General features: G+C 49.9%; 1 protein-coding gene across 1 annotated transcript; it reads right to left on the minus strand.

The window, feature by feature from the left end:
• Positions 1-13,595: 13,595 nt before the first annotated feature.
• commd10 (COMM domain containing 10) lies at positions 13,596-14,961 on the minus strand (the record flags this gene model as incomplete). Its single annotated transcript, XM_047048432.1, has 5 exons — positions 14,774-14,961; positions 14,448-14,538; positions 14,177-14,287; positions 13,922-14,077; positions 13,596-13,766 (listed from the first exon to the last, which is right to left on the minus strand). Coding segments are annotated over exons 1-5 (558 nt in total), but the record flags the coding sequence as incomplete, so codon positions are not given.
• Between the last annotated feature and the right edge of the window lie 731 nt (positions 14,962-15,692).

Consider the following 15,692-nt stretch of genomic DNA (forward strand, 5'->3'; position numbering starts at 1 on the left):
GGGGGGTAGGTGGGAGGGGGGTGGGTGGGAGGGGCAGCGGTGGGTAATTAGCTCCAGGAGAGTGATGCTGGCCTGTTTACCGCTGAGGAGTCTGGAGCGAGGTAGCGCATGGGCGAGGCTGAAAATGTCCCGGTTGATTAAAAAGTGTGCGTGTGTGTATGAGTGTGTACATGTGTGTGTGTGTACATGTGTGTGTGTGTGCGTGTGTGTGTTTGTCGAAGAGAGCGAGAGAGTGAGAACGAGAGAGTTAAAGAAAACAAGACTAAGTGCAGTGCTTTTGGATACTAACGTGCGTCTCTGGTCAATATTAGCTTACTTGGCCGAGGCATGAGAGCATCTCAAACAAACACACACACACAGGCACACACACACACACACACACACACTGACACACACACAGGCACACACACTGACACACACACAGGCACACACACTGACACACACACAGGCACACACACTGACACACACACAGGCACACACACTGACACACACACAGGCACACACACTGACACACACACAGGCACACACACACACACGCCTGAAACAGAAGCTGATATTTGAAAGTCGGTTTGTCTCTCGTGACATTTCCAGAGGGCCTCAGAGGAACAATCCTCCTCATGATTAAAGGAACATTTCGCTGTTTAAACAGCCCTAACCTCCTCCAATATGGCCTTGAATTATAGAGTAGGTTCACGGTAAGAGCTGTGATGCGCTAGGCAGTGGGGAACAGCTGCCCACCAAAACAATGTTAAACAGCTCAGAGACAGAAGTGTGTGTGCGTGAGAAAGACAGAGAGAGAGAGGGAAACTGTGTGTGTGTTACTCTACTTCCGAACACACAACTTTAAAAGGTCGATCTCCCGGCTACACCGCTGAACACCCAGCTAAGACCATCTTATTGTCGGCCATCTTCATTCAGGCCGTGTTTAAAAGGTGGACCGGTGTGACGGCTCATATTGTGGATTAACTGAGTCATGCCTCGATGCCTCTTGGCTTCTTAAACACTCGTCTCCCAGTGAGTTTGACCCCCCCCCCCGGAGGGTCAGACAGCCTCCTCCAGGTGGGGAGACAATGCAGCCACTGGTGTGGTCTGTCCCCAAGCCGTCTACCAAGACTGTTTTCCAGAAACTCACTGGAGGATGTTTCCTGTTTCCTTGAGCATCTCTGATTACCGTCAGTCAATCCAACTTGGTTTATACGACGGTTTTTTCGCAGGGCCAGTCGTGTGATTGTGCTTGAACAAGGCAGTTGTTGTTTAAAATGGTATGACAGCGTCTTTGTGTCAACCAGCATAGTCTGATTTTATCCTGACTCTACCCAAAATCCTGTGTCTTTGGCCATTTAATAGTGATCATACATGAAAAAGCTGTGGGAATAGAAATGAAAACCGGACTAGACCACTGAATGTAGAGTCGTGTTTGTAAAGGTGATCTTTATGTAAAAGTTCACGATTACAAATGTTTTATATTGTGTAAAGTTCTTTAAGATATCTTGTGTATAAGGGGAGGGGGTTGGGTACAGGCGCGATAACCCCAGCAGAGACAGAGAGCGAATGACAGCGCTCTTCTCCTGTCTGTTTCATCCCGGTTTGACTGTTGTGAAGGAGAGATGACACCACCTCAGCCCTTGGAGAAGGGCACCTCCCTCTCTCTGCCCTCCCGGACTCAAAATAACTCCAAAGAGCTTCAAGTGAAAATCCGCAAAGAAAGTTTTAAGAATGGCAGTTTAACCTCCTTAACTTTGCAGTTCAGACAGGAACTTTGTTTTAAGAAACTGCCGTATAGACAGGGTTGAGCGCCACAACACAAGGAGACAGCAAAGAGAATTGTATTACAATGCATCTCCTTTTAATCCCCCCTTCTCTCTCTCTTTTCTCTTCTCCCCCTCTCTCTCTCTCTCTTCTTCCTTTTGTATTCTCTCTCTCTCTCTCTTCTCCCTCTCTCTCCCTTCCATCTCTCCGTCACATTGTCAGAGTAGCTAAGGTTTATGTGACCTCAGAAACCATTTGCAGTGGTTCTCTGCGACGATGGAAGCACGGCATGAAACAGGAGTGTTCAACGACACACACTTCAGATCCAGCCGCCCTCCACTTCCTGGTTGCATTTGGTGTGTCATCAGCTAGTTCCTGTCTAGGTTGCTTTCACGGTATTTCAACATCAGCTATGGGAGCTGAAGAGCTTTATACAAACAAAAAGATGTTTTGTTTGAAACAAACCCCCCGCAAAAAAAAACGGGTTTTGTTCAGAAGAGAATCCTGCTAAGCTTTCGATCCTCTGAAACAGGGCCTAGCCAGGCAAGAGGCTGAGGCCCTCTGCAGACTCAAACTGTCTCTGCAGACAGACTCACACTGTCTCTGCAGACAGACTCACACTGTCTCTGCAGACAGACTCACGCTGTCTCTGCAGACAGACTCACGCTGTCTCTGCAGACAGACTCACACTGTCTCTGCAGACAGACTCACGCTGTCTCTGCAGACAGACTCACACTGTCTCTGCAGACAGACTCACACTGTCTCTGCAGACAGACTCACACTGTCTCTGCAGACTCACACTGTCTCTGCAGACTCACACTGTCTCTGCAGACAGACTCACACTGTCTCTGCAGACAGACTCACACTGTCTCTGCAGACAGACTCACACTGTCTCTGCAGACTCACACTGTCTCTGCAGACAGACTCACACTGTCTCTGCAGACAGACTCACACTGTCTCTGCAGACAGACTCACACTGTCTCTGCAGACAGACTCACACTGTCTCTGCAGACTCACACTGTCTCTGCAGACTCACACTGTCTCTGCAGACTCACACTGTTCTCAATCTGAGGACCACACACGGCCCATTTCATCCACCACGCCTACATCCCTGGAATCATCATGTCATCCACCTTTGTTTGTCTGAGCAAATATCCTCCTCCTCTCCTCTCCTCCCGATCCGATAGCGGAGGAATGCAGCAGGGCTGTGCTGAAGCCCTGGTGTAATGAAGCTGGTGCCGTTTGCTCTCCTGGCTATCTCCTCGAAGCTCCATCATAACCTGGCTGATCTGGGAGGATAGGCTGGGACAACGACGAAGGCTTCAGCTCCTGGGCTGTAGGCACACACAGGCCTGTATACACACACACACACACAGGCCTGTACACACACACACACACAGGCCTGTACACACACACACACACCACACACACACACACACACACAACCAGACACAAGTGAACGCTGTTGATCCTGCTGCTGATGTGATGCAGCTGTATTTATAGAAGGATGATGAGAGCTGTGAGGACAGGACAGCAGAGAGCAGAGAGCAGAGAGCTGTGAGGACAGGACAGCAGAGAGCAGAGAGCAGAGGGAGGAGACCTGCGACAGGAAACAGACAAGCACGGCCGTGTGGAACCCTGGAGGAGACTCTTCGGAACTTTTCCCAGGGTGCATCCTGATGTGGGACACGGAGCATGAGAGTGACATGTTGATGTCATTTCCTGCGTGTGCGCGGGGGCGTGTGCGCGGGGCGTGTGCGCGGGGTGTGTGCGCGGGGCGTGTGCGTGGGGTTCTGGGCGCATGCATTATTTAGGGAGCCACTCCCTGCACAGGTCTGGGAGATCCGGCTTGATCAGACAGGCTGAGACATGGAATGACGGAATAATACAACCTAGATCCTGAGCCTTCACTGCCTGCAAGTTGTATCTAACACACACACATGCAGGCATGCACACACACACACAGTCCCCCCTCTAACTCTGAATCCCAGCTATTCACCTCTCTTGTCCTTCATACCATCTCCCTTGAGAATCAGAGCGCCTTTCAGCTGCGTCATCATAACTACGTCCTCACGGCCTCCATGCATGGCAGGAGAGGCAGGGCAGGAGAGGCGAGGCAGGCGAGGCGGGGCAGGGCAGGCGAGGCGGGGCATGCGAGGTGGGGCAGGAGAGGCAGGCGGGGCAAGCGAGGCGGGGCAGCCTCATCATAATATCCCACTCGATCGGCAGATTTTGACGTGGCATTAATTAACGCCATGCGGCGTGTCGTGCAGCTGTCTTCAGCGAGGGCCTGGGTGTGTGTTTGTGCACAAGAGGCAGATGGCTGTGATGGTGATGGTGAAGGGGGGAGACAAAGGGAGATAAGAAGAGCGAAATATAAAGAAAAAAGATAGGGAGATGGGGATATGAGAGAAATAAAAGGAAGAGAGAGAAAGAAGTGTTTCATTGGAGAGGCGCTGCCTGGATACAACTGTACCTCCATTTATTCACGTGTCACAGTGAGTCATCTTTGAGAGCTCCCGAAAATAGACATCAACAAGTTCCGCTCTCTTTCTGCCTGTGATTCTCTCCTCCAGGCCCTTCTCTCTCTCCGTTAAGACTGCTTGTTGTCTTCCCTCCTTGCAACACGTTGCAATCGCAAGTCCAAAGCCGCGTGTCTCTACGCTACATCAGCCCCGTGTCTCTACTCTACATCAGCCGCGTGTCTCTACTCTACATCAGCCGCGTGTCTCTACTCAACATCAGCCGCGTGTCTCTACTCTACATCATCCGCGTGTCTCTACTCTACATCACATCAGCCGTTTCCGGGGGGCAACGAGATAAACAACATATGAACGCTAAAAACAAAGAAATCACCCGCCAAGTTTTATAAACCTCTCCTTTCGTCGAAACCAGCAATGAAGTGGTTGCCAGAAGACCACGATTATGGCTGCACCAACACTAATTTAGTCTGCATGGGACATATGTTTGGGGACAACAACAAAAAATATATATAAAAACATGTTTGTGAAAGATAGAGTGATAGACTCAAACTTTAATCAAAAGCATGCCAAGGGATGATTCCAACAACCATCATATTGAAAGCAAGAGTAAATCAGGACTGTGTTTTCCACGCCTGCTTTAGTCTGGCGGCTTTATGCATGTCGACTGAGCTAATCTCCAGCAAATGATCCATCGCAGTAAAGCTACGCTCCCCCAAAGGGACTGATCAAGAGGTTCAACATTGGAGAGCTGCAAAATGGCGCCTCTCCCCATCGCGGCCTCGCCAAGACAAACAGCGAGCCCTGGTTGTTGTGCGAGACGTAACAGAGAGATTACAGGGGCTTTGCCTGAAAGGAGATGGAGGCTGGGGGTGCAGCGTGTGAGGGGGAGAGGAGAGGGAGGCAGGGGTGCAGTATGTGAGGGGGAGAGGAGAGGGAGGCTGGGGTGCAGTATGCCAGAGGGAGAGGAGAGGGAGGCTGGGGTGCAGTATGCCAGAGGGAGAGGAGAGGGAGGCTGGGGTGCAGTATGCCAGAGGGAGAGGAAAGGGAGGCTGGGGTGCAGTATGCCAGAGGGAGAGGAGAGGGAGGCTGGGGTGCAGTATGCCAGAGGGAGAGGAAAGGGAGGCTGGGGTGCAGTATGCCAGAGGGAGAGGAGAGGGCAATGCCAGTACAGGATGCCCGCACTCAAGAGCTTCTGAAGCTGGCGACAATGTGGCGCCCTCGCACACACACACGCTACACACACACACGCTACACACACACACATGCTACACACACACACTACACACACAAGCCACACACCCTGCATGCCAGGGTCCTGGAGACACACTGGGCTCGACCTGGCTGCATTTTAAAACTGTATACATTAGTAGCGTTATCAAGGCAGGCTGGGAGGAGTGTGTGTGTGTGTGTGTGTGTGTGTGTGAGACGGCTGCTATTCATAACTGTAGAGGCTGGGCCTCTTGTGTAGGGCAGCCCTGGTGATCGCCTAGGCAATCAGCTGGAGCCTCGTGGTATGCAGACTCTGTGGCTGTGAGGGGAGAGGAGGGGCACAGGAGGGGAAGGGAGAGGAGGGGCACAGGAGGGGAGGGGAGAGGAGGGGAGAGGACCTTGTCTCTCATACAGTAGGACCTGTGGGAAACAGAGCAGGTCAGATATCTCCAGCTACCCACCTCCCTCTCCACGCCCCCTTCTCTCTCTCACCCCTTCTCTCTCTCGCTCCCTCTCCTCTCACCTTCTTTCTCACTCACCCCTTCTCTTTACTCCTCTCACCCCTTCTCTCACCCTCTTTCTCCTCTCTCTCTCTCTCTCTCTCTCTCTCTCTCTCTCTCTCTCTCTCTCTCTCTCTCTCTCTCTCTCTCTCTCACTCTTTCCTCACCACAGCATTCCCTCAACCAGCCTGCCATATGACAGCTCAAACACAGCAAAGTAGGGAGCTCTCAACGGGCGGTCTTTGGTGTCAAACCACAATTAGTTGTTTGTTCGGAGACTAAAGAATAGGCTTCGTACAAATGAGAGGCAGAATTTTTGGCGGCCAGCCAGGAAAACAGACATTCTGTTGTTGGTTTGCTGCGTAGCCATGGTGCTGCAAATGCACCTGTGGTATGTGTTGTGAGGCATGTGTCTTAGCGGTGGCTGAGAATGGCGGAAACATCAACACGTACAATACCTTAACGCCTCGACTTTCAACGACAACGCCTTCCCAAAACGTAAACATCAACATCAAAGATATCCATCCTGTAAAGTGGTGACACCGCGTTGATAAGCTTGGAACAACTCGCCCTATCCTATCATTACGCGACTGTTGACAATAGCAAAGCAGGAACAGAAATCCACAATGTAATAACTGCTTTGGGTAAAGGGCGGTTGAAGGTTACAAGTTGGCTTGTAACACCCGTTAAGCTTTATAATGTGTTTTACAGTCAAATATCAAAAGGAAAAGGACAAAAACAATCCTAACATCTTGGCAGGACAGCACTGGGGGGAACCAAACCCATACTGGACACAGGAGGAGAGGAGGAGAGGAGGAGGAGGAGGAGGAGGAGGAGGAGGAGGAGGAGGAGGAGGAGGAGGAGAGGAGGAGGAGGAGGAGGAGGAGAGAGGAGGAGAGAGGAGGAGAGGAGAGGAGGAGAGAGGAGAGGAGGAGGAGAGGAGGAGGAGAGAGGAGGAGAGAGGAGGAGAGGAGAGGAGGAGAGAGGAGGAGAGAGGAGGAGGAGAGGAGAGGAGGAGAGAGGAGGAGAGGAGGAGAGAGGAGGAGGAGAGGAGGAGGAGAGGAGGAGAGAGGAGAGAGGAGAGGAGGAGTGAGGAGAGGAGGGGAGGAGGGAGGAGAGGAGAAAAGGAGAGAGAAGAGGAGAGGATGAGAGGAGGAGAAAGGAGAGGAGAGGAGAGAGGAGAGGAGAAAAGGAGAGAGGAGAACACAAGAGGAGAGAGGAGAGAGAGGAGAACACAGGAGGAGAGGAGAGAGGAGGAAGGAGATAAAAAGATCTGCGAGAAGCAGAGCAAAGCACAATAGAGTACAGTAGAGTCCTCATCAATGGAGCTAAATAAACCCAGGGACCGTTTCAATCCTAGAAACACTTAACAGATCCTAAAAACTCTTGATCAGAAACTAAAGCAGCACAAGCTCAAATAAACAGTTACAAATGAGCCCGTGACTGAGATATCCAGTTATCTGGTGCTTACACAACACAGCGCCCTTGGTCTGTTACAGCCTTCGCTTGCTTGAATGGTTCTGATTTTGCACCTTACTCTGCAATCAGCGAGGCTTGTTTAGAGAGAGAAGAAAGCACGGAGAGAGATTAATTGAAATAGGAGGAAAGAGCCAGATAAAGTGAAAGAGAGCATGAGAGAGCGAGAGAGCGACAGAGAGAGTATGATGACGAGAGAGAGTAAAAGAGCAGGAGAGAGAGAGAGAAAGGAAAAATCCTTTCAGTTAACCACACCAGTTAAAACAACATCTTCTATAAATAGACACAGACAAGAGAGAAACGAAAACACAACAAAATCCCGATCCTGGGCATGCTCCCTTATCATCAGGACAGTTACAGAGATTGAGGAGAACCAGAGATGGTGCCCGGAGCCAGAGGAGATCTAAGCGACTTGAGGGCTCTTTAATCACTGGGACTCATGGTTAGATGAGTTTGGACACCCCAAATACCTCCACTCCCTAACAGGGACAAGAATCCCGAGGGGGTAAGAAGGGGGAGGAGGAGGAGGGAGAGATGAGGGAGGGAGGAGGAGAGGAGGGGGTGGGGTTAATGGTTCCCCTGGAGCAAATAAAGACATGACATCATCGGATGGCTGGACAGGCCAGGACCCTGATACACTGGTCTCTTCACCAGGAAGAGAGGAGAGGGAGAGGAGGAGGAGAGGAGGAAGGAGGACACAAGAGGAGGAAGGAGGACACAAGAGGAGGACACAAGAGGAGGAGAAGAGATGACGAGAGCAGACAAAGGGAGGATCATGGTCAGGGAGTCAGGTGGCTGAGTGGGTAGAGCATCGGGCTAGTAATCTGAAGGTTGCCAGTTCGATTCCCGGCCGGTGCACATGACGTTGTGTCCTTGGGCAAGGCATTTCACCCTACTTGCCTTGGGGGGAATGTCCCTGTACTTACTGTAAGTCGCTCTGGATAAGAGCGTCTGCTAAATGACTAAATGTAAATGTAATGTAATGGATCAGGACTGAAGCAGAGAGAACACAAGTTACCAGGGAGAAAGGAGAGCCTCCTAAGATGGCTCCACAAAGACCCCTGGGAGGGGGGCAGGCTGGGCCTCATCATCCCCCTGCGGGGGGCCGGGGCAGAGGGGGGCCCGACCGTGGGTGGCGGGGGGCCCCCAGCTCCCCAACGGGATTGATTGAGTAATGGGGTCTGTTTGATTGTGAGCAGGGGGTCGCCCTATCAGGGCCACTGCTCAGAGGAGGAAGGAAAAGTGTGTGTCTACTCTGGCTTTTAAGATTTACAAGTTTACCGTTTTTCTGTGTGTGGAATTGGCCTCTGTCACAGAAAGAGAGGGGGAGAGAAAAGGAGAAGGGACAGACAAGAGATTGAGAGAGAGGGAGAGGAGGGAGAGAGAGAGAAAAAGAAAAAGGAGAGAGTGATAGAAAGAGGGGAGAAAGAGAGAGAGAGAAAGACGGAGGGAGAGCCTGGGAAGTGTGCGAGGCGAGGGACCACGTGGATGTTTGGATGGCGGTGCCTCCCCCTAATGTGATGTTTAATTGCGTGCTGCAGCTCTGGGGTGATAATGAATGAGGTCACCTCTCCTTGGCTCTGCTCTGCTCTGGAACTTCTTCCTACAAAGACTCCAGCTCCTCGGTGACCGAACTCAGAACGAAAATAAATGAGAGTCAGGAAACTCTTTCATGTCTGCTGCTTTGATACCAAAACAAGTGAGATTTTGACGAAATAGAATTAGTTAGCTAGCTTAGCTCACCGACAGACTAGGGACACATGAGAAACCGCAACCAACTGGTACAATCATGAATAAGACACAATGAAAGAGAGAGAGAGGGGGGGGGGGGGGAGAAATATAATTATTATTTTTTTTTTTCTTCTATTTTTAGGGGCTTTATCTGAGGAGGATGCAGGGAGAGGTGAGGCAGCGTTGGGTATAGGATTGGGAGCACACGTGTACTTGGTTGTGTGTGTGTGTGTGTGTGTTAGGAGGTGTGTGAGATAGCTCTACTGAAAACTAATTATCCAGACAATAACACCAGCTGTTTGGTCAAACCTGAGATTAAACACATGCCTCAGTAACTTGTAAGACTTGGGCTAACCTTGATTTAGTTTCTTGTGTCGACGGGGCGTTCGAGTACTACTGACCCTGGTGTGCGGCCCACTCATTTAAAAGGTATTTCAAGTACCCCGAATCATAAGAATGACTTCAGATCATGAGGCAATCTCTAGCCACACCTGTGGTTGCCCCTCCACCTCAAACCCAAGCTTGTTATATCCTCCACCATGATCAGCCAGGGTGCAGATAGATAAGGTGCTAATCACCCTAAACTCTCGCCCTATAACCAGAGGAGAAACATCAGCGTAATGGTTACATCACCTGCCGGTGGTGCACCTAGACAGCGTTACCCACAATGCACCTGCATGTCCACAGGAAACGCTGCCGTTTATAGCCATTTATTTAGATAAAGATAGAAAGAGAGAGAGAGAGAGAGAGAGAGAGAGAGAGAGAGAGAGAGAGAGAGAGAGGGAGAGAGAAAGGGAGAGAAAGAGAGAGACAGGGAGAGGGGGAGAGAGAAAGGGAGAGAAAGAGAGGGAGAGAGAGAGAGAAAGGGAGGGAGAGAGAGAGAGAAAGGGAGAGAGAAAGGGGGAGAGAGAGGGGGGGAGAGAGATCTCTCCAGACTGATGAAGTATTTTATTCTCCGACTCATAAATGTACCATCTGGATTTCTGTCAGCGTGTGAGAGAGCAACAGAGAGAGAAGGACAGAATTAAAATTCTAAAACTTTTATTGGCCGGTAAAAACAGCCACAGCCACAGAAAATCAATAGATTACTTGCATGTCACTGACACCACACAGTGATGACAAAAACCAAGAAGCCGTTGCTAACATAGTTAGCACCATCCCCCCACCTATCTACTGTGTGCATGGCTCGCTCTCTCTCTCTCTCTCTCGTGTGGGGAAGCAGAGAGAGAGAGAGGTGTCTGGACTATGAAAGCAGACATCTTCTGTCTGTACTGGACATTCTGACCTACTTTTTTGGTGTCACACAATCATCTTTTCACCATGTCACCATTGACACAGCTCACAATGGGAAACGTCGATATCTTTCTTTGTATCTGAGAGTGAGTCTATTCAGTTTGTCTTGTTTACAATTTATTGTAACTGAGTCCAGTTTAGAACTGAATTAGACCTTTTTCTGAAAAGATGAATGAAGCTCGGTGGTTAGAGCATCTGCAGCAACTGCAGATTTAGAGATTGCAGGTTCAAATCCAACTTTGTATGTCGCCTTGGATGTGACAGTGGTCATGGCCTAGTTCATACTGTACACGAAACTCATGTTGCCGTGTATGGCAGAGGAACCTGCACACCAGGGGGTACCCTCTCCGTGCAACCACAGTTTGCGTGACAGAACAGACACGCGGTGGTTCTGTAGCGGGGTCTGAAGGGACTGTGTCATGCAAGCTCCACAGCCATCCTGGTTACGTAAGAGGTGGTTTGTGTGGTGTTGTAGTTCGGAAACACAACCTTCCTGAGGGGGACTTGAAGACATTCATACAGTGACCTGGTGAGGGCCCAGGAACATGAAGACATTCATACAGTGACCTGGTGAGGGCCCAGGAACATGAAGACATTCATACAGTGACCTGGTGAGGGCCCAGGAACATGAAGACATTCATACAGTGACCTGGTGAGGGCCCAGGAACATGAAGACATTCATACAGTGACCTGGTGAGGGCCCAGGAACATGAAGACATTCATACAGTGACCTGGTGAGGGCCCAGGAACATGAAGACATTCATACAGTGACCTGGTGAGGGCCCAGGAACATGCATGATTTGATGCATGGATGTGTTCAGTCTCTGGTCTGCACCTCTCTGTCACCGACCCTCTCTGGAGGAGGGGAGCCCTCACTGAGCTGAGTTCAGCTGGGAGGTTTTCCTTGAGGGTGGAGGTTGGTTTAGGAGCAGTTATATGGGCGTTTGTGACGCCCTCTGTGACCTTGCTTGTAAGAAAGGCTTCACAAGTTAAATGTGGACATCGCTGGGGGCTTATCTTGTCTTCTCGTTGGCGGCCATTTTGTTTCTCATCTCTGCTGTTGCCTTGCCAGGATGCAAGCCCTTGGAGCAGGTCGTCATGACGGTCGCCTGGGAGATGAGGGTCGTGTTGTCCACGGCAGCAGTGAGGAAAGGGGAAGAGGCTGGTGAATACACGCCTCTCAGCACCCAAACCCTTTGAAGACGACAAACTCCTGATCCTTGATCTTCTGCTGAACTTCTTCTCACGTGGACCATATGTGTGAGTTGTTTTGGATAAAAAGCGACTGCTGAATGATTCAAATGTGATAAAACGGGAAAACTGTTTGGGCTGCTCTGCTCCCCCCCCCCCTGCTGATGTAGCAGGACTGTTATCTAACAGGAGAGCTATCTACGACCAGCATTGGGTTCCACAATCAATAATGTACAGCTGTCCTTGGTCTCCTCTCCTCCTCCTGTTTCTGCTCCTCACATCCCTCCATCTTCTCTTCTTCCCCACGTCAGGTCTTCTGTCGACAGTTGAAATCTCTTAAAGACACCCCTTGAAGGCTGGTGTTTCAGTCAAGAAGGTGACTCGATCAATCGCGAGCAAAGTGTGTTGCTGTATTATGTACCAACCTTTCTAGTTTTATACTTCGGACTTAGAATTCAATGTTTTTCTGTCCGAGACACAAATGGGAGGCTGTACAGTTATTTTGACACAGGGAAACAAAGTAACAAAATAAAACCAATGCAGGGAAAAAGCAACATAAAACACAATTATGAAAGAAAAAAAGAAACTGCCAAAGGAACGAAACAATGTGTTTAGATTCAAACTCTTTCTATGCAACATTGAACTAGATATTTCTTACAGCCTGAATAGAGCTATGAGACTGAAGGCTTGTTTTTGCAGTGGGGCAACACTGCCCCCTGCCGAACGTAAGGGGAACTGCACCCCACCCGGTCGAAACCGTGAGACGTGTTTGGAGTCCTTGGCTCCCCTCAGGCCCTCTGCTATCTATTCCCACCAGGGGCCCATGTAAGTGGATTTAAATAAATTAATTCATGTTTTACTCTGGAGGAAATATTGAAGAAACAGAGAGGCAGCCCTCCCACTATAGCGTGCAATGAGATAAGAAAAAAGCACACATGAATGCTAAAACGTATAGACTTAGTTACGATGCCTAAACGTGTCCCTGACTCCACACCACGTCTGTGGGTGTACGCTCCGGGGAGGTAACACTTAACAAGCGCCCCCAATCTGGTGCACTCCCCTGGTGCACTCCCCTGGCCCGCTGCAGATCCCTGCTCAGGGAAACCACCTAGACTCCTCCTGTGTATCCATGGACCAGGATTACCATGTTCGACAGACACCCTGGCAAATCAATGAAGATTTGCCTTTTTTTTTTGTCCAATAGCTTTCTTTCTTTTTTTGTACCTACTTACCAGGAGAGGTATTAAGACATCTAGTTCAGTCAGTTAGGGCAGCTTAGCTAAATGTACCTATAAACACAATTAAAAACATAGAAACACAAGGAAACTAAAGGATTTATTGCGCTGGAATCATTCATCCAGCTGTCTGGATGACTCCGCCTTGCAGCAGGTCACAGTCCAGTGCCCCTGTTCAGCACACCCCAGAAGAGAGGACCAGCCCAAGGAGGCCCCAGGGGGCCGCAGCTAACAAGCTCCCCACTCTCTGGTTAGTGCTGCCTGGGCTCAGATCTAAGATCTGTATGGGCCTCTGGAGGGAGCCACACTCACAAGGCTAGACGCCTCCCCTGAGAACGAGGCTGGGCCTGAGTAAACACACGTGTCTGTTAACCAGGGAGGGAGAGAGAGAGAGGGGGAGAGAGAGAGAGTAAACGAGCAGGACAGAGAGAGACAGAGAGAGAGGGAGAGAGAGAGAGAGAGAGAGAGAGAGAGAGAGAGAGAGAGAGAGAGAGAGAGAGAGAGAGAGAGAGAGAGAGAGAGAGAGAGAGAGAGTAAACGAGCAGGACAGAGAGAGAGAGAGAGAGTAAACGAGCAGGACAGAGAGAGACAGAGAGAGAGAGAGTAAATGAGCAGGACAGAGAGACAGAGAGACAGAGAGACAGAGAGACAGAGAGACAGAGAGACAGAGAGAGAGAGAGAGAGAGAGAGAAAGAGAGAGAGAGAGAGAGAGAGAGAGAGAGTAAACGAGCAGGAGAGAGTGAGAGAGAGAGAATGTGTGTGCACCGTGTGTGTGTGTGTCCTCCTACCTCAGAGGCCTCAGTGCTTAGGCCCAGCTCCAGGACTGCATGTGGATCCTTCAGCTTGGCCTGGCTGGACTGGGCCATCTGCAGGTTCAGCTGCCAGCCCACCTGCTCCAGCTATCACACAAACACACACACACAAGATGCATACACACACGTCACGCAACCATTCTCTGCCATTGCTGGTCTCGTCAAGTTTCTATTTGAATCGATCTAGGGGAAATCTCCAGAGACCGCCGTCCGTTTAGCGAAAGCGCTAACGTGAGCCCTACCTTCTTGGGGGTGAATATCCCCTGCCGAAGCTTCTCCACCAGATCGGGGCCAGCGGAGGCCCACGCCTGGCTGACCGCCTCAGCCCGCTCTGGAGACAGACTCACAGCCTCCAGCTGCAGCTTCAGAGCCGCAGGCTTCACATTGTTGTACACTGCCTGGAGAGAGAGCAGGAGGATAAGATGGGGTTAACCGAGTCGAGAGGTTGGGCGGGAGTAGCCCCCTCGTGGTAATGACAGATGAAGGCCGGTCCTTACCTGTTCTAGAATGAAGGCTGACGTCTCCAGAACCAACCCCAGAGCCTGCTTGTCCAATGAGAGAGCCGCCTGTAATTTCTCTTCCTCCTCCTCGCTGAAGGTGCGTTCCCCCTGCAAGTAAGTCACAAGCTTTTTAAACCGTCTAACTGTTGCGGCGGCGGTCGATAATTGTATCGGTAGGCAGGTAGGTAGGTAGGTAGGTAGGTAGGTAGGTAGGTAGGTAGGTAGGTCGTAGGCGCGAAGTCTCGTTAATATCAAGACCACAGCCTACCTTCAGATGAAGCTTCTGTAGAATCCGCGACAGCAATCTGGAAAACTTGTTCTGATCGATTCCATTGATTAGAGACACTGCCTCTTTGATGCTAAGTGGACAGGATAACGGTAAACTGTATTACTGTACCAGCTACAGTAAGCACACTAGCTAGCATGGCTATTTTCAAATATAACTGAATGTATTATAATACTAGCGTATGGACCACTGTCTATTAATTAAAGAAAAACACCATTATATGGTTGAAACTTCAGATGAGCAACTAGCTAGCAACAGTGTACAAGAGACCGGCCCGCACCAAGACTGTGAACGATCTGTGACCTCACCTTTGAGTCTCTTTTAGGAAAGCAGCCATAGTTGTCCTTCGTGCACTGATTTACTCTACAAGCGATCTAAAGTTTTTAAGCTTTAGCAGGTTGATTGAGCGATACTTCCATCCAGCCAACACAGCCGCTTCCCTGTTGTCATGGGGTTTGTCTGGATGTATTTCTGAACATCACAGTTGCGCAGGAATTTGGTGAGGAATATTATCCTTCATCGTAAAGTATTGTATGAAGTGTTAGTATGGTCAATTTCAACCATGACTATGGTAATTAAAAACGTATATGAGCATGGGATAATGGATTAATAATTGTAAAGTGATGCGCGAAATTGGCGCTCACTAGTTGCAATCGATGATTATGTTTATCTCACGGGTTCGTTGTCACGTGATTTTAGACTTGAAGCGTTAAAGCCACACGCACGCTCTAAAGTCATCAAACGTTATTTGCTGAACCAAGACCCTGCATGGCTTGCTACAGCTGACAAAAAAATACAAAAGACACAAGCACCAGTGTCGTGCCAAGGCACTCATCCCCGCCAGGATCTGCATCCCCGGCCGCGGGAGCGCGCCTGCACTTCGAATTCACCTCTTAAATGGAACAAATAGCGACGTGGAACGGTGGTAGAAAAACGGCCTGATATAATGTGTATCCCCTCTGTAACTCTTACTGTCTTCCATATGAGTCTGTTTTCAATACCTGATATAAGGTGTACCCCCTTCCCTAACATGCAAAGGGTCTGTCCTGCCATCATGTGTGTTATTTCTTCATTCACATGCAGCAACACAATCTATAGGTTATACCTTAGATGTGCAGGCACACGCACACACACACACACACACACCTTGCATTTCTCCTACTTCAGAGTTTTGTGTGTCTCACCTCCTGCGAGGTATGGTTGCCATGGTAACGTTTTTTGGGATGT

This window comes from Hypomesus transpacificus, chromosome 24, assembly GCF_021917145.1.
Source record: "Hypomesus transpacificus isolate Combined female chromosome 24, fHypTra1, whole genome shotgun sequence".
NCBI classification, from domain to species: domain Eukaryota; kingdom Metazoa; phylum Chordata; class Actinopteri; order Osmeriformes; family Osmeridae; genus Hypomesus; species Hypomesus transpacificus.